The following is a 21,484-nucleotide window of genomic DNA, read 5'->3' on the forward strand; positions in this document are numbered from 1 at the left end:
AAACTTACTACAGTTTTACCCGAGAACAGCTGAGGATCCCTTTAAATATCACTGGAAAAAGCTACCTCTCGACTTGTACATCTCATGGTTTGTGGGTGGAAGTAGGAACTGGCAGTGGCAGTGGCGATGTGGACAGAGACGGTAATAGTGTTGAGAGTTGTAACCACATCATTTGACTCCAATTGGCAACTATTAATAATATTAATGAAGCTATTTCCACAGGAGCTCTGGCCACCTAAATTGAAGTCGCTTCAAAATTGGGACAGGTGGGAACGCAGCGATAAGTCAACGCTTCCATTTCCTGCACTACTTTGAACATGCTATCACTCTCATTTTTAAGCACCAACAGGGTGGTAGTTACACAAAAATTGCTTTAAAAGGTTAATCAACTTTTGCAAAGCAGAGCACCTGAAATAATTTTTTGGAGTCCTCGGGGCTGAAATTGCCCACCGCCAGAAACGAGACGCACCTACTGATTTTGATGTGTTCTGGCTAGCCCATGCATTGGGGCGGCCTAAGCTGTCGAAATTCTGCAATTCAAGGTTTTTTTTCCAATGTGGTGGCGGAAGTGGCCTCATCGTGGGGGCGGGTGGGGGAGGGGGGCGGAGTGCCTGTCAATAGCGGGGTGGAAGTGGGGGTGGGGCGGAGTATCCAAGGCTGTCATTCCATCAGTGCCGCGCTGATGACCTCTTCGCAATGGTGCGTCACAACATCTCACCCCTTCAGTTAAAGGGGTGAGCCACTGCGAACTCTGCAGCCACTTTAGTGGCAAACACTGGGCCACCACGGAGGATTTTGGCCGGACCAGTGGCCTGGCACCCAAGAGGAGATGCCAGGCGGCCTGTTGGCGGCACGGCCGAACCTGCCGTCATAATTGTTGGACCGACCTGGCAGTCGGCTGACAAAAAAAAATAACATGGTGGCCGTGACAGTGCGCCCTCCCCTTTAAGGGCCACCGGGCCGCCATGCCACAGAGTGTACCGACACAAAAAGCTGTTGGGGGCACCGATCTGCAGCGGGGTCGCTCCCTCGAGGCAATTTTGCAAGGGGGGTCCCCACCTGCCGGTAAGGGGTTGGCGCGTGCACGCCTTGGCGGCAAAACAAGTGGAGCGGTCCCGGGTACCACTCCAAAAGTAAAGGAGGGCAATGTTCAAAAATGACGGCCCCTCTGCGGAGAGTCGGTGGCCATTCCACACCGCCCCATGGCCACCGCTTTCAGACAACCAGAGGCTTTATTGGAAGGGGCAATTTCAGCCCCCTAGGTCTAAGCTAGGATGTCAATTCCGATGTAAATTACCTGTTGAGCCAGCCTGAATAGGCCCAGCCCCATTTTGCTCTGTTGGGTAGCTACTGATTGTGGTTGTTGGTCTTTTCCTCCAGTGGCTCCACTTGGCTTAGCTGATGTAGTCTTGGCCTGAAGAAAAGATTCCAAAAGCATTAAAAGCAGAATTATACAACAGATGTCATGAAAAATCCATGATTGACAAAAGGTGTCTTTCTATGAAATGGGGTGAAATTTATCTTGGGTGGAAGCAATAATCAGGAGGGAGCGAATCGGCTGCCTGTTTTATACTCCATCCGATTTTTGAAGTTTCAAATGAGCTGCCGATTTGCTATGGCACGTAGACCTTTTTGAACTTCATCCTTAGCTATTTAATTGCCATTAATGGAGTTCTTTTTTGCTCCCTATGTGCAGTACTTTACACTTGTCTGGATTAAATCATTATTCCCCCTTCTTCATTTATGTATTTTATCCAACATTGGTGTTTTCCAAGTTGCCCCCTCAGAATCAACCTAGAGTGATATTATCTGCAAACTTCTCCTGGCAAAGGTGGCCAAATTCTTGAAAAGACATGGGTTTAAAGTCCATTTTTGGTGTGTCCTGGGGCAGCCAACAGGAGAAAATGGGGTGGGACTGGGGAGGCATTATGTTGATTTCCTATCCTGAGGAACCGAGACAATTTTCTTTCACATTCCACTGTCCCGCCTGCTGCATGAAAATGAGGGCAGGAAGGTGCTTTTTGCTGGTCTGTAGCATATCTCTCTCCTACAATCCAAGCCTTAGCTCCAGAAAAGATTGACTGCATAAAAGGGATGTAGTGGTCCAGAGAAGTTAAATGTAGCTAAGTATTACAGAAGACTTCTGCTTGTTTCTTGAGGAGGAATATGAGAAGGATCAGGGAGAGTCGCAAGGCTGATCCATTACAATAGGAACGAGAGGGCCCTTATCCAAAGGTACCCACAACGCCAATGTACAGACCCGAGTGGTCCTATTTGAATCTGTTGACTCGTCAATGCTTGAGAAGTCTGAGATTCCCTCCAGAGACAATATCTGAGTTATACTAACTGCTTCCAGCCCACCTCTGCGAGGCAATGCATTGCATTTTCAGTGGCAGTAAACGCAACCATGCCTTTAAACCTCGATGCAGTGATTCCTTTCAGGCCAGATAAGGCGACATTATCTATAATTGCCAATTGGTAGTCCACCACTGCATGAACCAAGTCATCGATGACTTGTTTGGCGAGCATCCCAGTTCATATCTTTCCTGATGGACCTCTTTTTTCTTTAAAAGAGAAGGCTGAGGGGTGACGTAATCGAAGTCTGTAAAATTATGAAAGGGTTTAAGAAAATAAGAATTAAGAGCAGGAAGTAAGCAATACGGCCCTTCGAGCCTGCTCCGCCATTCAATATCAAGGCTGATCTTCGACCTCAACTTCACTTTCCCACCCAAAAGCCCATATTCCTCGAGTTCCCTATCTATCTATCTCAGCCTTGAATATACTCAATGACTGAGCATTCACAGCTCTTGGGGTAGAGAATTCCAAAGATTCACATTCCTCTGAGTGAAGAAATTCCTCCTCATCTCATTCTTAAATGACTGACCCCTTATCCTGAGAATATGCCCTCTAGTTCTAGACTCTCCACCCAAGAGAAACAACCTCTCAGCGTCTACTCTGGCAATCCCTCTCAGAATCTTATTTGTTTCAATGAGATCTCCTCTCATTCTTCTAAACTCAAGACAGCATAGGCCCAATCTACTGAATCTCTCCTCATAGGACAACTCTCATTCTAGGAATCAATCTAGTGAACCTCCGTTGCACCACCTCCTTCCTCAGATAAGGAGACCAAAACTGTGCACAATACTCCAGGTGTGGTCTCACCAAAGCCCTTTACAATTGTAGCAAGACTTGAACTCCAAGCCCCTTGCAATCAAGGGCAACATGCTATTTGCCTTCCTAATTGCTTGCTGTATGTGAATGTAAACTCTGTGTTTCCTGTACGAGGACACCTAAATCTCTGAGCACCAACATTTAATAGTTTCTCACCATTTAAAAAATATTCTGTTTTTCTATTCTTCCTACAAAAGTGAAATAACCTCACATTCCCTCACATTATACTCCATCTAATCCCTTTGCAGGCTTTTTTTGTCTCCTCAGAACTTACTTTCCCATCTAGCTTTGTATCATCAGCAAACTTGGATACATTACACTTCATCTAAGTCGTTAATATAAATTGTAAATAGCTGAGGCCCAAGTACCGATCCTTGCAGTATCCCAATAGTTACAGCCTGCCAACCTGAAAATGACCCATTTATCCCTACTCTCGGTTTTCTGTCCATTAACCAATCCTCTACCCCCAACCCCATAAACCATTATCTTGCGTAACAACTTTTTATCGAATGCCTTTTGGAAATCTAAATATACTACCTTGCTAGTTATATCCTCACAAAAAAACTAACAAATTTTTAAAACATGATTTCCCCTTAAAACAATGTTGATTCTGTCTAATCATGTTATGTTTTTCCAAGTGCCCTGTGACCACTTCCTTAATAATGGATTCCAGCATTTTCCCGACGACTGATGTCAGGCTAACTGGCTTGTAGTTCCCGGTTTTCTCTCTCCCTCTTTTCTTGAACAGCAGGATTACAGTGGCTACCTTCGAATCTGCTGGTATCGCTCTAGAATTTGGAGAATTTTGGAAGATCATAACAATGCATCCACTATCTCTGCAGCCACCTCTTTTAGAACCCTAGAATGTAGGCCATCAGGTCCAGGGGATTTCTCAGCTTTTAGTCCCATTAATTTTTCCAAGTATTTTTTCTCTACTGATATTAATTACTTTAAGTTCCTCACTCTCATTAGCCCCTTGGTTCCTCACTATTTTTGGTACACTTTTTAATGCCTTCTACTGTTAAGACAGATACATAATATTTGTTTAATGTTTTTGCCATTTCCTTATTACCCAGAATAATTTCTCCTGTCTCAGCCTCTAAGGGACCAAGGCTTACTTTTGCTACTCTCTTCCTTTTTACATACTTGTAGAAGCTCTTAAAATCTGTTTTTATATTTCTTGCTAGTTTACTCTCATATTCTAGTTTCTCTTTTTATCAGTTTGTTTTTCATCCTTGGCAGGTTTCTAAAGCTCTCCCAATCCTCAGGCTCACCTCTATAATGGCTGTATTGTGTAAAAGCTCATTCAATGCATGTTTTTATTCTGCATAAAATCCTTGCACGGATATTTCAGAAGAAATTGTTACTTACTACCATACCATTAGGATTTCGAGCCGCCCACTACATACAGCAGGTTTTAAAATTCCAAAGTAATTGCACTGTTTCACATTAATAAACTACTCACAAGCTACTCCTCCTCATTCCGAGTACCACTCAATACGTCCCAAAGGAGTCGAAATGAATAATTACATCGTTTTACAGTAAATAAAATCCATCCCGCTGTTGCCTAAATCCTGGCGGCTCTTGCCCGAATTTTGTGTGTGATTCTGTATTGTAACATGTTCCAGCTGGGTGTCTGTTGTCCTTGAGTTGCTTCATTTCAGGCAGGGCGGAAGAATTGATAGGGGAAATCTTGTCTGACCAACCACTTTGATTTGAGGTGGTAATAACCCAAGTGGACAGTGGGTTAAATCTGCTGTGCACTTAGATTGCCACAAGACATTTGGTAAAGTTCCACACAAAAAGATCAAAGCTATGGGGATTCAAGGCAAAACTTAGATATGGATAAGAAAGAGTTCGAAGGGTAGAACAACTGGCAATATTGGAAGAATAATGTCAGCCTGGGCAAAGTTCTGAGTGGGTGACATCAGTGTCCAATATCGGGATTACTACTATTTTTAATTTACATCAATGACTTGGATTCAGGGAGGGTGCAATCAAAGAAGGGAGCCAAGTAATTATAAAATGAGTTCAAACAAAATGTGAGTGGGCTAAACAAGGAGAATGAGCTGAGAATGAAGCTGAAATAGACCTAGGAATCTTAGTAGATTTGATGCTCCACATGTCCAATCAAAGGACAGCAGCAAACAACAAAGCTAATGAGATATTGATCTACATGGCCAAACATGTTGGAAGTGTTTATAAGCGTCTTCAGCCTAAAGTGCCCAAGTGGATGATCCGACTCAACCTCCTCCCAAGGACCTCACCATCATAGATGCCAGCATCGAACCAATTCTGTCTAGTCCACATGACATTAAGAAGCAGCTGATTATACTGGGCACAGCAATGTCAATGGACCCTCGTAACATTTTGACTGTAGTGCTGAAGATCTGCACACAGAACTACTCTTCCCCCTAATCAAGCTCTTCTAGTGCATTTATGACAATGTTGAAAGTTGTGAAGGTATGTTCTAGCCACAAAAAGTTGGACAAATTTAACCTAATCAATAATTGCCCTGAGAGCCTCCTCACAATCATGAACAAAGTGATCGAGGAAGTAATCAATAGTCTCATCAAATTACACCTACTCACCAATAACCTGCTTGCTAAATCTGAGGAGAGATTAAGTAAACTAGTCCTATATTCCCTAGAATTTAGAAGAATGAGGTGACCTCATTGAAACATAACATTCTTAAGGGGCTTAACAGGTTAGATGTTGGGAGGATGTTCCCCCTGGCTGGAGAGTCTAGAACTAGGGGGCACAGTCTCAGAAGGGATCATAGAAACATAGAAAATAGGTGCAGGAGTAGGCCATTCGGCCCTTCAAGCCTGCACCACCATTCAATAAGATCATGGCTGATCATTCACCTCAGAACCCCTTTCCCGCTTTCTCTCCATACTGCTTGATCCCTTTAGCCGTAAGGGCCATTTCTAACTCCCTCTTGAATATATCCAATGAACTGGCATCAACAACTCTCTGCAGTAGGGAATTCCACAGGTTAACAACTCTCTGAGTGAAGAAGTTTCTCCTCATCTCAGTCCTAAAGGGCTTACTCCTTATCCTTAGATTATGTCCCCTAGTTCTGGACTTCCCCAACATCGGGATCGGCCATTTAGAACTAAGATGAGTACTTTCTTCACTCAAAGGGTTGTGAATCTTTGGAATTCTCTACCCCAGAGGGCTGTGGGATGCTCAGTTATTGAGTATATTGAAGACAAAGATGGATAGATTTTTGGATACTAAAGGAATCAAGGGATATGGGGATATTGTAGGAAGGTGGAGTTGTGGTTGAAGATCAGCCATGATCTTATTGAATGGCACAGCAGGCTTGAAGGGTCAAATAGCCTACTCCTGCTTCCATTTCTTATGTTATGTTCTTATTCTTCACAACATTATAAACCGCCTCTTTTAATCTAATATGATCCTTAACTTCTTTAGTTAGCCACAGCTGGATCACTTTTCCCGTGGAGATTTTATTTCTCAATGGAATGTATATTCATTGAGAATTTTGGAATATTTCTTTAAATGTTTGCCACTGCTTATCTACCATTATACCTTTTAAACTAATTTCCCAATTTACCATAGCCAACTTGCCCCTCATTGCTATGTAAGTGGATTTATTGAAGTTTAAGACTCTAGTTTCGGACTGAATGTCACTCTCAATCTCAATGTGAAATTCTATCAAATTGTGGTCACTCTTCCCCAGGGAATCCTTTACTATGAGATTACTAATTAACATTGTCTCATTACACAATACAAGATCTAAAATAGCCTGTTCCCTGGTTGGTTCCATGACGTATTGTTCAAGGAAACTATATTGAATGCATTCCATGAACTCTTCTTCCAGATTACCTTTGCCAATTTGATATGCCCAGTCTACGTGAAGATTAAAGTCCTTCTTGGTGATTGCATTACCTTTGTTACAAGCTCCTATTATTTCTTGACTAATAACTACTGTTAGACGGCCTATAAACCACTCCCATTAGTGTTTTCTGCCCCTTGTTATTTCTTATCTCCATCCACACTGATTCTACTTCCTGATCTTCCGAGCCAAGATCCTTTCTCACTGCTGTCCTTATGTCAGAACTACCGCCCCTCCTCCTTTTCCAACCTGCCTGTCTTTTTGAAACATAAAGTACCCTGGAATATTTAATTCTGAATCTTGGTCACCTTTCAACCGCGTCTCTGTAATGGCTATTAGATCAAACCCATTTATCTCTATTTGTGTCTCTAATTTGTCTATCTTGTTAAGAATGCTTTGTGCATTCAGAAAAAGAACATTTAATTTTAACTTTTTACCATTATTCCCTGCTTTCACCTTATTCGTTGATGCATTATTACCATTAAACTCTGTCCCTTCCTGTCGCCCTCTGCTTACCTTTACCAAAATCTATTGTCTTGACATTTCTCTTTTGATTTCTAAATTTCCCCTGCCTTATAATAGAGTAGACACACAGAGAGTGATTCCACTTGTGGTGTAGATCAAAACTAGAGGTCATCAATATAAGATAGTCAACAAAAAATCAAATAGGCAATCTAGAAGAAACTTCTTTACCCAGAGAGTGGTGAGAATGTGGAACTTGCTACCACATGGAGTGGTTGAGGCGATAGTATAGATGCATTGCTGGAAAGGCATATGAGGGGGAAGGGAATAGAAGGTTATGCTGATAAAGTTAGTTGAGGAAGGATAAACATTGGCATGTACTCATTGGGCCAAATGGCTGTATATTCTATGTAGTTCTCGACCTTGAACATCAGTGATCGAGAGTTATCAACTTTTACAGACTGGCTGGATTCCCTCAGGATCGAAGTGCCACCAACAGGACTCATATCGCCCTATGGCCAACCTATCAGCTCGCATTCAACTCTGTCAACCAAAGTCGGTTTAATTCCATGAATGTGCAGCAGCATTACAATTCCAATGAACTCATGGTGCATGTGGATGCATGCTATTCTGAGAGCTACAAAAATAGATTTGCATTAAGACGGTTAATAACCCCACCACTATTCTATGAGCAAAGTCACATAGCTGGATGGTTGATGGGTATCAAGGATATCTTCTGCAGTTTATGGTTGATGGAATCATTTTGAAATTAGGACACCACAGGAATAGGGTTTGCCATCTCTGGTTGGATGTATTCCTGGTGGTTTCATCACATGACCTCCCGTCTCCAACTGCCTCACCCAGTCAAATAGCCATTTTCTCCATTTCCAGTGCTTTTATAACTAATAAGTAAAAATGAAAAAGACACATGGGGCCCAATAATGACAGGGGCAGATTGCATGGGGGAGTGGGGGGGGGGAAAGGGTGGGGGCACGAGGGTTTTAGAAGTCCAGGTTTCCCACGTGCTGTGGTGCTTTAACTCCACAGCATGCGACTTTTCTCCTTAATAGGATCCCCGCCCAGAAGTGAGCCTGATTGATAGGTTAGGCTTTCAGTTGGGTGTGAAACACTCCAGGGCAAGTCGCAGGAGTAGGTAGGGAGCCTGCTGCTGCTATTGGGAGCATTGGGCGGTGAGGGGGTTCCAATCCCTGTTCCTGCAGGGGGAGCGGGGTAAATTCCTGAGGGGGTTCGATCCCCAACCTCAGGGGTCTTTGCATGGAGTGGTATCTGTTGGGGGAGGAAGCTTTGGAGGCGGGGGGGGGGGAAGGGGGGGGCGGAGTCGGGGGGGAGCAATCCTGCTCCTCCTGGCCCACAAGCAGAGCTGCCCTCACTTGCCTCCAAGCCTAGGAAACCTGGCTGGCCACTGTTACATCTGCACAGCAGGTTAAATCAGAGGCTGATGGCCTCAATAATATATTCAAATTGCCATCTCGCTTCCCACCTCCGTTAAACGCAGAAGTGGGCGGGTTGGAGGCGGGTTGGGATCGGGTTTGAGATTTTAAAAATTATAATATCTGACCCCAACCCACCTTTTTTGAGGGATAAATTACACCCCATAATTTTTTTTAACATCGCTTATGATTTTTCTCCCAGGTTGCTTGTAGCAGTGTCCAGGAGCAATTTTAATTCCTGGAGTCTCCACGCTAATCCTGATGGATTGGTGATCCGACATATGAATGACACCATAATGAGGCCGATAAGACTAAGAGGACAGTGATCAAGCAGACTATTGGGATGCTAAAGGCATGCTTCAGGTGCCTGGACAGGTCTGGCGCACCACTCCAAAGTGCAGCTAGACCTCCTGTATTGTTGTGATCTGCTGTACACTGCACAATTTTGCCATCCTAAAAGGACTGATCATTACTGTGCCAGTAAATGAAGAGGAAACTGGCCATGGTGATCAGGCTTGGCAAGCAGCTGAGTCTTCAATTGAGGTACAGGTCACTCAGAAGGACCCTCTACCATCTGCCAGGCAATTGAAGGCGTAGTTTGTAACAGGCAGCTTCTGATAAATTAGTGTTATGCCTGATGCAAAAATTGAAACGCAGTTTTGTCTTTGTGTTACATTCAACCACCCAAGGGTACCGACCAAAATAGAGCTATCCAGCCTAATGCCACTTTCCAGCTCTTGATCTGTAGCCCTGACGGTTACAGCACTTCAAGTGCATATCCAAGCACTTTTAAAAAAGTGATGAGGGTTTCTGCCTCTACCACCCTTTCAGGCAGTGCATTCCAGACCACCACCACCCTCTGGGTGAAAACATTTATCCTCAACTCCTCTCTAATCCTTCTACCAAGTACTTTAAATCTATGCCCCCTGGTTGTTGACCCCTCTGTGAAGGGAAATAGGTCCTTTCTATCCACTCTGTCTGTCATGTATGTAACCACAATGTAATACCACTGTATTACTGTATACACTCAACCTAGGTGCACACCTTGACCACAAGGGGTGAACTTGTGGGAGACACTCCTTACCTGATCACACAGGTATAAAAAGGGAGGTCCCATGCAGGGTCATCACTTGGAGTCCTGTGAATAAAGAGTTAAGGTCACAGAGTGACCTTGTTCCCAGAATGTGCCTCGTGTGGTTTCATGCTGTAAGGACTTTACACAATCTAGGCCCCTCATAATTTTATACACCTAAATTAAGTCATCCCTCAACCTCCTCTGCGCCAAAGAAAACAACCACAGCCTATCCAATCTTTCCTCATAGCTAAAATTCTCCACTCCTGGCAACATCTTCGCAAATCGCCCCCTGTACCCTCTATAGTGCAATCACATCTTTCCTGTAATGTGGTGACCAGAACTGTATGCAGTACTCTCACTCTGGCCTAACTAGTGTTTTATACAGTTCAATCATAACCTCCATGCTCTTATATTCTATGCCTCAGTTAATAAAGGCAAGTATCCTGCAAGTCTTCTTAACCACTTTATCTACCCGTCAGGGATCTGTGGACATGTACTCTAAGGTCCTGTCCCTCTACACTTCCCAGTATCCTACCCTTGTCTTGTCAGCTATCCGCTAATGCATTATCTCACACTTCTCTGGATTGAATTCCATTTGCCACTTTTCTGTCCACTTGATCAGTCCATTGATATCTTCCTGCAGTCTACAGCTTTCTTTCTCAATATCAATCACACAGCAAATTTTTGTACCATCTTCAAGCTTCTTAATCATGCCTCCTACAGTGAAGTCTAAATCATTGATATATACCACAAAAAGCAAGTATTGAGCCCTGCAGAACCCCACTGGAAACGGCCTTCCAGTCACAAAAACACCCGTCGACCATTACTCTTTGTCCTGCCTCTGAGCCTATTTGCCATTTTCCCTTGGATCCCAAGGGCTTTTACTTTTCTGACCAGTCTGCCATGTGGGACCTTGTCAAAGGTCTTACTAAAATCTATGTAGACTACATCAAACACTCTACCCTCATCGACACTCCTTGTTACCTCCTCAAAAAATTCAATCAAGTTAGCTAGACATGACCTGCCCTTAACAAACCATGTTGACTGTTCTTGATTAATGTGTGTCTTTCTGCGTGACGATTAATACTGCCCCTTAGAATTTGTTCCAATACTTTTCCCACCACCGAGGTTGGGCTGACTGGCCTGTAATTACTCGGTCTATCACTTTCTCCCTTTTTAAACAACGGTACCATGTTAGCAGTCCTCCGGAACCACACCTGTACCCAGAGATTGGAAAATGATGGTCAGAGTCTCCACTATTTCCTCCCTTGCTTCTCTGAACAGCCTGGGATACATTTCATCTGGGCCTACCAATTTATCTACATTCAAAGATGCTAAATCCCATAATATTTCCTCTGTCACTATATTTATCTAATCTAATATTTCACACTCCTCCTTAACTCAATGTCTGCATTGTCCCTCTCTTTTGTGAAGACAGATGCAAAGTATTCATTAAAAACCATACCCACGTCTTCCACCTCATACACAGGTTACCTTTTAAGTCTCTAATAGGCCTGATTCTTTCTTTAGTTATCCTCTTGCTCTTTATGTATTTATAAAAAATGGTTATGTTACTGGACTAGTAATCCAGAGGCCTGGATTAACGATCCAGAGACACGAGTTCAAATCCCACCACAGCAGCTAGGGAGTTTAAATTCAGTTAATTAAATAAATCTAGAATAAAAAGTCAGCATCAGTAATAGGGATCATGAAACTACCGACTTGTCGTAAAAACCCATCTGGATCACTCATTTCCTTGGGAAGGAAATCTGCCGTCCTTACCTGATCTGGCCTACATATGACTCCAGACCCACAGCAATGTGGTTGACTCTTAACTGCCCTCTGAATTAGTCTAGCAAGTTACTCAGTTGTATCACACTGCTACAAAGAAGTACACTAAGAATAAAACCAGACGGACCACCGAGCATCGACCTAGGCACCAGACACGACAACGGCACACCCAGCCCACTCAACCCTGCAAAGTCCTTCTCACTAACATTTGAGGACTTGTGCCAAAATTGGGAGAGCTGTCTTGTCAAGCAATAGCCTGACATAGTCATACTCATGGAATCATACATTTCAGCCAACATCCCAAACTCCTCAATCACCATCCCTGGGCATGTCCTGTCCCACTGGCAGGACAGAGGTGGTGGCACAATAGTATACAATTGGAGGGTGTGGCCCTGGGAGTCCTCAACATTGATTCTGACCTCATGAAGTCTTATGGCATCGGGTCAAACATGGACTGATACCACCTCCCTTAGCTATGAATCAGTACTCCTCCATATTGAACAGCACTTAGTAACAAGGACACGGAACGTACTCTGGGTGGGTGACTTCAACATCCATCAGCAAGAGTGGCTCAGTGGCACCACTACTGACCGAGCCGGACATAGCTGCTGGACAGGGCCTGCGGCAGGTCGTGAGAGAAACAAGAGGGAAAAACCTACTTGACCTTGTCCTCACCAATTTACCTGTCGCAGATGCATCTGTCCATGACAGTATTGGTCACCACACAGTCCTTGTGGAGACAAAGTCCTGTCTTCACACTCCATCGTGTTGTGTGACACTACCACTGGGCTAAATGGGATAGACACAGAACACATCTAGCAGCTCAAATCTGGGCTTCCATGAAACACTATGGGCAATCGGCAGTAGCAGATTGTGTTCCACCACAATCTGTAAACTCCTGGACCGATAAACCCCTCACACTACCATTACCATCATCCAGGTAACCAACCCTGACTGAATGAGGAGTGTAGTTATGCATGCCAGGAGCAGCACAAAGTGAACATTAAAATGAGGTGCCCACCTGGTGAAGCTACAACACAGCACTACATACATGCTAAACAACGGACAGAGCTAAGCGATCCCACAACCAACAGATCAGATCAAAGCTCTGCAGTTCTGCCACATCCAGTTGCGAATGCTTGTGGACAATTAAATAACTAATGGGAGGAGGAGGCTCCATGAACATCCCCAAGCATGTGAGTGAAAAAGACAAGGCTGAAGCATTCGCAACTATCTTCAGCCAGAAGTACAAAATGGATGTTTCACCTCGGCCTCCAACATCACAGAAGCCAGTCTTCAGCCAATTCGATTCACTCCACGTGATATCAAGAGACAGCTGAGTGCACTGGATACAGCAAAGGTTATGGGCCTCGACAACAACAGCTGTTGTGCTGAAGACTTGTGCTGCACAATGAGCCGCGCATCTAGCCAAGCTGTTCCAGTACAGCTACAACACTGGCATCTACCCAACGATCCTCCTTGGCGACTTTAATGCCAGTGTTGGAAAAGACACAGACCTCTGGGGAGGTGTGATCGGCAGAGAGGGGGGTATGGAAAACCAACTCCAACGGTACCTTCCTCCTGACTAAATGCTTAGAACGTGGTCTCATCATAACCAATACCTTGTTCCATCCGAGAGACAAGTACAAAGCCTCATGGCAACACCCTCATTCCAAGCACTGGCATCTGCTAGACTACATCATCATCTAAGCGAGGCACTGCAAGGACATAGAAACATAGAAAATAGGTGCAGGAGTAGGCCATTCGGTCCTTCGAGCCTGCAGCACCATTCAACATGATCATGGCTGATCATGCATTTTTCAGTACCCCATTCTTGCTTTCTCTCCATACCCCGTGATCCCTTTAGTCGTGAGGGCCACATCTAATTTCCTTGTGCCAGTGCAGCCTTTGGTTGCCTGAGCTAGAGGGTGTTTGAAGACCAGGACCTCAAACCCGGCACCAAGCTCATGGTCTACAGAGCAGTAGTGATACCTGCCCTCCTATAAGCTTCAAAGACATGGACTATTTACAGCAGGCACCTCAAAGCACTGGAGAAGTACCACCAACGCTGCCTCCACAAGATCCTGCAAATCCATTGGCAGGATAGGCGCACCAACGTCAGCGTTCTCGTTCAGGCCAACGTTCCCAGCATCGAAGCATTGACCACGTTCGATCAGCTCCGATGGACGAACCACATCTTTCGCATGCCCGATACTAGACTCCCCAAGCAAACGCTCTACTCAGAGCTCAGACATGGTAAGCGAGCCCCAGGTGGGCGGAGGAAACGCTTCAAGGACACCCTCAAAGCCGCCTTGAAAAAGTGTAACATCGCCATCGACACCCAAGAATACCTGCTCAAAGTGGAGGACAAGCATCCAGGAAGGCACCGAACACCTTGATTCTCTTCGCTGGGAGTACGCGGAAGCCAAGCGCAAACAGTGGAAGGAGCGCACGAAAACCCAAGCACCCCACCCACCCGTCCCTCCAACCACCGTCGGCCCCACCTGTGACAGAGACTGTAGGTCCTGCATTGGACTCTTCAGTCACCTGAGAACTTATTAGTATGGAAGGAAGTTATCCTTGACTCCAAGAGACTGCCTAAGAAGAGAAGATCAATCCAACAATGTGGAAAACTGCTCAGGTATATCCTGTCACAAAAATCAGGACAAAACCAATCCTGTCATTACCAACCCATTAGTCAACTCTCAATCATCAGCAAAGTGCTATGAAGCGACATTTACTCATCAATAACCTGTTCACCGATGCTCAGTTTGTGTTCTGCCAGGACCACTCAGCTCCAGACCTCATTACAGCCTTGGTCCAAACATGAAAAAATGAACTGAGTTCCAGAGGTGAGGTGAGAGCGACTGCCCTTGATATCAATGTAGCATTTGACCGAGTGTGGCATCAAGGAGCCCCAGTAAAATTGAAATCTAGGGAATCAAGGGGAATACTCTCCAATGGCTAGAGCTATACGTAATAGAACAGAAAATGGTTGTGGTTTGTGGAGGTCAATAATCTCAGCCTCAGGACATCGCTGCAGCAGTTCCTTAGGGCAGTGTCCTAGGCCCAACCATCTTCAGCTGCTTCATCAATGAACTTCTCTCCAATCTAAGGTCAGAAGTGGGGATGTTCACTGATGAATGCACAGTGTTCAATTCCATTCACAACTCCTCAGATAACGAAGCAGTCCATGCCTGAATGCAGCAAGACTTGGACGACATCCAGACTTGGGCTGATAAGTGGCAAGTAATATTTGCGTTATACAAGTGCCAAGCAATGACTATCTCCAACAAGAGAGAGTCTAACCAACGCCCCTTGACATTTAATGACATTACCATCACTGAATTCCCCACCATCAATATCCTGAGGGTCACCATTGACCCGAAACTTAACTGGACCAGCCATATAAATACTGTGGCTACACGAGAGGTATTCTGCGACGAGTGATCCCCAAAGCCTTTCCATCATCTACAAGCCACAAGTCAGGAGTGTGATGGAATACTCTCCATTTGCCTGGATGAGTGCAGCTCCAACAACACTCAAGATGCTCTACACCATTCAGGACAAAGTAGCCTACTTGATTGGCATCCCATCCACCACCATAAACATTCACACCCTCCACCACTGGCGCACCGTGGCTGCAGTGTGTACCATCTACAAGATGCACTGCAGCAACTCGCCAAGGCTTGTTCGGCAGCTCCTCCCAAACCCGTGACCTCTACCGCCTAGAAGTCATCGACTGTAACACTTATGCACTGGATTAATTTTAATTTAGAAGCAATTGTTTTTAAGATTATCTTTAGAAAATAGAATTTTAACTGTCTTAACATCTCAATAAACAATGGGTTGATGGCTTGGGATTTTGTATCTTCTCCCTGTGACTTTTATACTTCACAGTATAAAACTAACTTGACACATTACACGAATCAGATATTACATATTGGACTACCATTTTACCATGATGAATACATATAATATTTCTGTCTGTCATGAAATCTTAAACTTTCTCCAAAAAACGTAACTATGACAGAATTCAAAATTTTACACTGTTGAGGAAAAATTATCGCCTTTCAAAGAAATGAATAAATATGCTAATTAAGTGTTTGGAGCAGTTTGAAGTTGGAACAATCAGTCTGCCAAACGTTGCTGGTGGACAGCAGCTAAAGATTAACATTGAAAACACGCTGCCTCCTTCCCTACCAAAAGGGATAGCCATCATCTTAGCTCATTCCTGCATGTCGTCAAGGAGCATCCTTCAATTTTAAATTATTTAAAACCACAAATAAAATATGCAATTTTTGCCACATTAGGTCTGAAAGCATTGCATTGGCCTGCTCTTGAGCTATTTGAATTTAGAACTGACGACAGCATCCAAGATCTCCCCTTCAAGAAAAGACAAGTTTAGCCTGCAAGCAGATGACTACTTTTTGGTGTAGAATGTGTTTTCACTGGTTGTAAAGGCCGTCAGAAAGTATAGAAAAATAGCAAAAGTCACAGCATACAAGATCCCTGTAACTGACCCTAAAAAGAGATTTTAATAAAAGCCCAGAAAAGCATCAGTTCTTACAACAATGTCCAATTGCTTTACTTCCCACACTCTGTGACTGAGATTGCTAACTTCGGGTCCAATTTTCCCCGAAGCGTTTTTTGGCGTACTTGAAGAGCTACGCCAAAAAAAAATGTTCTAAGTTTCCCCGTTTGATTTCTTCATTTTGGCGCAGCCTAACCGGTCCTTCTGTTTTGGGGTGGAGCCTTGATCTGTGCCAAAAAAGATCAGTTGCCACGGTAACCAAGAACACAATGCTGGCTGAGGCTGCAAAATGAAACATACAGCCAGCTCGCAACACATTAAAATACATGGCAGCAACTTACCTCCAATTATTGAAGTCCCCCCCCCACCCCACTGCCCCCTCCCAATGCTGGTGCCAATCCCTGCCCCTATCCCAGGCCGAAGGGCTCGTCAGTCTGCTTCCCTAGCCCGCTCCGAGCCCAGAGTGGCTTGCCGGTCCCGCTCCCCCGACCCTAGCCGTGAGTCTCTTGCCAGTCCCGCACCCCCGACCCTAGACCTGGCCGAAGGGCTTGCCGGTCTGCTTCTCTAGCCTACCCCGAGCCTCGAGTGGCTTGCCGGTCCGCTCCATCGCCCGACCTTGACCCCGAGTGGCCTCCCAGTCCACTGCCCCGCCCCATCCCAGGCTGAATGGCCTCCTCCCTCTTGGTCCCCGCACCGAACTATACCGAAAGGCTTTCCCCTTTCTCTTACCTCTCCTGCTGCTGCTGTCCGGGCATCTGTTGCACTTACCTGCGCCGATTTCCTTAACTCTCCAGAAGGTTTTTCTGCAGAGGCCACACAGGCTGGTCTAAGAAGAACTGGAGTAATTCTCAGCTGGCCAAGCGTGCCTAACTGGCCAGAATTGGCAGGGTTACACCTGTCATAGTACCAACAGTAGCCATGTAAGTTACATATCAAGGTGTGCCACCAGAGGGCACAGCAGTGGGAGACTCGTAGGTTACCTGTACAGATGTGCCTGGTCTAATAAAGGACTAAGGTCACTACAGTTCAAGTACAACACATTGCCTCGTGGAGTCATTGTTTGAGCATCTAAAGACATAACAACTGGCGACGAGAATATGAACTTTCACATGAAAATGGCGACCCTTGGTACGTTGCAGCAGTTTGCCGATTGAGATGATTGGGGCACCTTTGTGGAGAGGCTAGAACGCTTTTTTACAGCAAACGACCTGGCAGGAGACGAACCGGCCGTGCTGGCTGATATACACTGCTATCCTACTGACCAGTTGTGGGCCCAACATCTATGGCTTTGTCAGGGACTTGCTGGCATCAGCGAAGACAATGACCAAGTCGTACAAGGAACCTGTAACCCTGATCCAGGAGCAACTCAAGCCCAAGGAGAGCATCCTCACAGCCAGACACCGGTTCTATACCCACCGACGGCCAGAAGGCCAGAAAATCGCAAAGTACGCCGCAGACCTCAGGAGGCTGGTGGCACCGTGCGAGTTCGGCACCCACCTCAACGAAGCGCTGCGGGAAATTTTTGTCATTGGCATTGGCCATAAGGGCCTTCTTCATAAGCTACTGTCAGTGGATACCATCTCTGTGAGCCTGGCACTCATGACCTCGACCTGCGGCTCTAGGCAGATGTCTCATCCTCAGAACTCAAACCCGGCAGGTACTGTGCACAGAGTGGCGCCGTTCAGGAGCTGGGCTGTAGAGAGCGCACCCTCTCAGGGGAGAGGGAACAGGCCCCCCCCACCGCCCCTCCCCGAGTCCCTTAACTCAGAGTCCGTCAAGGGGGGCTACTCTGCAAAGCCTGCGGCACAAAGGGCCACCTCCAGCGAATGTATAAGGGAAATAGGACTCACTGTGTCGATGAGGAGTCTGCAGATGGCCATGAATCTAATGTGAATTACGAATCATTAGACAGAAAGGCAGCCCAGCCCCACGATGTGGTATATAGCATGTTTATCTGCACCACCGAGTGTTCCCCGTTGAGGATGGAAGTCGAGATAAATGGCGCTCCAGTCTTCATGGAAGTGGACACGGGGGCGAGCCAATCAGTGATGAATCAAGGAGCATTTGAGAGGCTATGGGACAATCTGGCTGAACGACCAGAGTTGGTCCCGGTTCAGGCAAAACTGAGCACCTACACCAATGAAATCATCCCAGTCGTTGGTGGTGTGAATGTAAAAGTACTCCATGATGGAGCGGTACACAAGTTGCCCCTGTGGATTATTGCAGGTGATGGACCAATGCTGCTCGGCAGAAGATGGAAGGAAAAGGTCCAGTGGAAGTGGGAAGATTTCACCCCTCCAGCGATCGAAGCCCTCTGCGCTCAGAGGAAAAGCAAGCCCTCAGCTGAGGATGGACCCGGAACCGATGAACTGACCAGCACGGCACCCGAGACACAGACTGCTCAGCTCGACAGCGTGGAGATGATCCAGCTGAGACGACCCGAATGCACCTTCCAGGCTCTAGGGGCAGGACACTGGAGGAAGAAAATCGGACTCCCCCACTGCGGAGGCAGAACCCAGGGAGAATAGGATCACCGTGGTCGACATCGTGGATGAAGAAAAGATGGCGTCCAAACCACGAGGCGATACGCTGCAGACAAAGATGGTCGCGACCAGACCACGAGGTGCAGCGCTGATGGAGCAACACGCGGCACCAAGCGGAGAAGCGGATTGGAATAAAGCAAGCAAGGCTCTCTTAAAGGAGGCCTGCAAACCACTACAATTAAAGGGACAGTTCCACACAATTAAGCAATGTAACAAGTATTGTAAGTTAGAGAGTAAAAGTGCAACGGATCTTGTAAAATGTGTAACTGACCATGTAAGATGCGTAATTGATGATATGAACTATGCATATACAACTAGCGAGGAAAAGTCGCGCGATCGTATTCGGACTCCTAGAGTGTCCATCATAAGCAAGGAAAAGCTGTGCAATGCAGGATTCCCACTGCATGCAGCGAGCAGACACCCATCGGGTGCACACAGGTCCAGCAGGCTACCCAATGCTGTAACCTGCATCCCAGGGACCAGAGTCAGGCACCACAAATTGTGGCCACAAACAGCCAACACACATGAGCTGCAAGGCAAGCAACCTCAGCAGGGCAACGGCAACGGTAGTGAGACCATGCCCTGGGTCGGCTCCATCTCTCAGGCAACCGATGGCCCCAACAGCCACAAGCCTGAAGGAGCAGACTGCACCAGGGCCATACCCCTAGATGTAGGGTCACCCGCCAATGTTTCCCCAGAGGAAACAAGCACCAGCCAGGATCACGAAGCAAGCGATGCTCAGGCCACCGAGTCAGCAGTTCCCTGTGCACTGCTAGATGATAGCTCCTCAGGGAGCAGCTGGGACCCAGGGTGTAGAGAAAGGACGGGGGAGGTCACAGACATCTGTGAACCTGCCTGCCGGTAGGGATCATGGCAACAGCCCCGCGAGCAAGTTATGCGAGCCAACCAACTTCCCACTGCCAGCACTAGGCACTGAACCGCCACCAGACTGCAGGGACACCACCCAGCAGCTCGGGAACTAGCCATCCTGATGCACTGGTCACCGCATCGACAAGGCATCCAATGCTCTTGTTACACCACGGAACCACAAAAGAAAAAAGAGAAATGCAAAACCCACTTACCTGAACTTGTAGGTACATAAATGCCAGGAGCCTCCGCCACACCAACGTGGGTAGGGGGGAGAATGAAGTGGTCAGGAACACACACACAAACAGCAACCACCAGCACGCTACTGCACCAACTACCCACCCAAGGTTGAGCCGGCCCACCAGAGGTCTACCTGACAGAATCCATATAGAGCTAAGCCCAGAGCATAGTTAATGCAGAGGCGATTTGCACTGAGGGTTCAGGGGGGAGTGATGTCATGTATCTTACATGGCCACTGTTGGTACTATCACAAGGTGTGCCACCAGCGGGCACAGCAATGGGAGACTCGTAGGTTACCTGTACAGGTGTGCCTGACCTAGTATAAAAGGCAGGCCACCAGGTGTGATCCTCACTCTGGAGTTAACTAATAAAGGACTAAGGTTACTACAGTTCAAGTACAACACACTGCCTCGTGGAATCATTGTTAGAGCATCTAAAGACATAACAATGCCCCCTTAGGCTGAAAAAAAACGTACCTAAAAAAATTGTAACTAACTGAGTTACGCTGGTGCAAAGTGATCGGGGAAATTGTGGGTTTTTTAAAAACTTAGGCCAATAAAAAACGGCCTTCGTCAAAAAACGGTGCAAATCACTGGCGAAAGTTGAGCCCATTGTGTGGTCATTCCTTATTTTCCTAAAATAATTTTTTGGAGGTCAAGTGGATTTTTTAAGCACAATTGTACGTCAAGCTGAAATGCTCAGCAATTTGGAAAATATTTAGAAGTGGTATTAGCATTGATGCAGAACACTGAAGAAAACTTTTAGTTCAATAAACCATCAGTACATTGTTTATAATGATTTTTTAGATTACTATAAATATGATGCTTGTAGAGCTTTGACCTTTCAATGGTTTCGTTACATAAAACAGATTGACGTTTACCTTAGCTGGCTGGGTTATTTTGCTGCCAGCAGCATCCATTTTGACAGTGGGTTTACCCTTATGAAAGAATGTAAACATTTTGACATTAAGATATACGTAGATCGAGATCGCAAGTTACTGAAGATACAATATAAAATATTTACATAATCGCCAGAAGAAATCTCTTTATATAAAAAAAACCACGTGTTAGATATGGGGACAAAGTATTGCTGAACCCAAATACATTGCAAAGAATGTGAGTGAAATAAAGTTTACAGGGGCAATTTTCATAGTCCCCTTTCTGCTCTGGTCCTTGACAGACACAGTATGCCTGAAGTTCACTTTGCCTGTCCAGGCCAAGCTGCTCCCAATTTGTGAGCCACGCCATTAAATAAGAGTGCAAGTGCATTCCATCAAGGGTGCAGCCTGGATGCCCAAAGATGGGATTTTTGTTTAAAAAAAGAACCTGCACTGATCCTTTTAAAGAGAACAGAGAATGGGGTGTTCGGGGTGGGGGTGTGGTTGGGAACTATACCTGGATAACTGGGCAGCATGGGACAAGCAGGACCTGAACTGCAATTGTCGTGGTCAAAGAAACCATCGCTTGTAAAATGCACTGTGTAAAAGTC

General features: G+C 45.7%; 1 protein-coding gene across 24 annotated transcripts in view; it reads right to left on the bottom strand.

Moving 5' to 3' along the window:
• cast (calpastatin) overlaps positions 1–21,484 on the bottom strand; it is a 212,746-nt gene that overhangs the window by 88,543 nt on the left and 102,719 nt on the right. For 23 of the 24 annotated variants that reach the window (XM_070884722.1, XM_070884718.1, XM_070884626.1 and 20 more), the window contains one exon: positions 1,298–1,414. In XM_070884722.1, coding sequence (XP_070740823.1) covers positions 1,298–1,414 — 117 coding nt within the window. Of the gene's footprint in view, positions 1–1,297; positions 1,415–20,876; positions 20,931–21,484 lie in introns of those variants that run through there. The other variant, XM_070884672.1, reaches the window with a different exon arrangement.

This window comes from Pristiophorus japonicus, chromosome 1 (genome assembly GCF_044704955.1).
Source record: "Pristiophorus japonicus isolate sPriJap1 chromosome 1, sPriJap1.hap1, whole genome shotgun sequence".
NCBI lineage: Eukaryota > Metazoa > Chordata > Chondrichthyes > Pristiophoridae > Pristiophorus > Pristiophorus japonicus.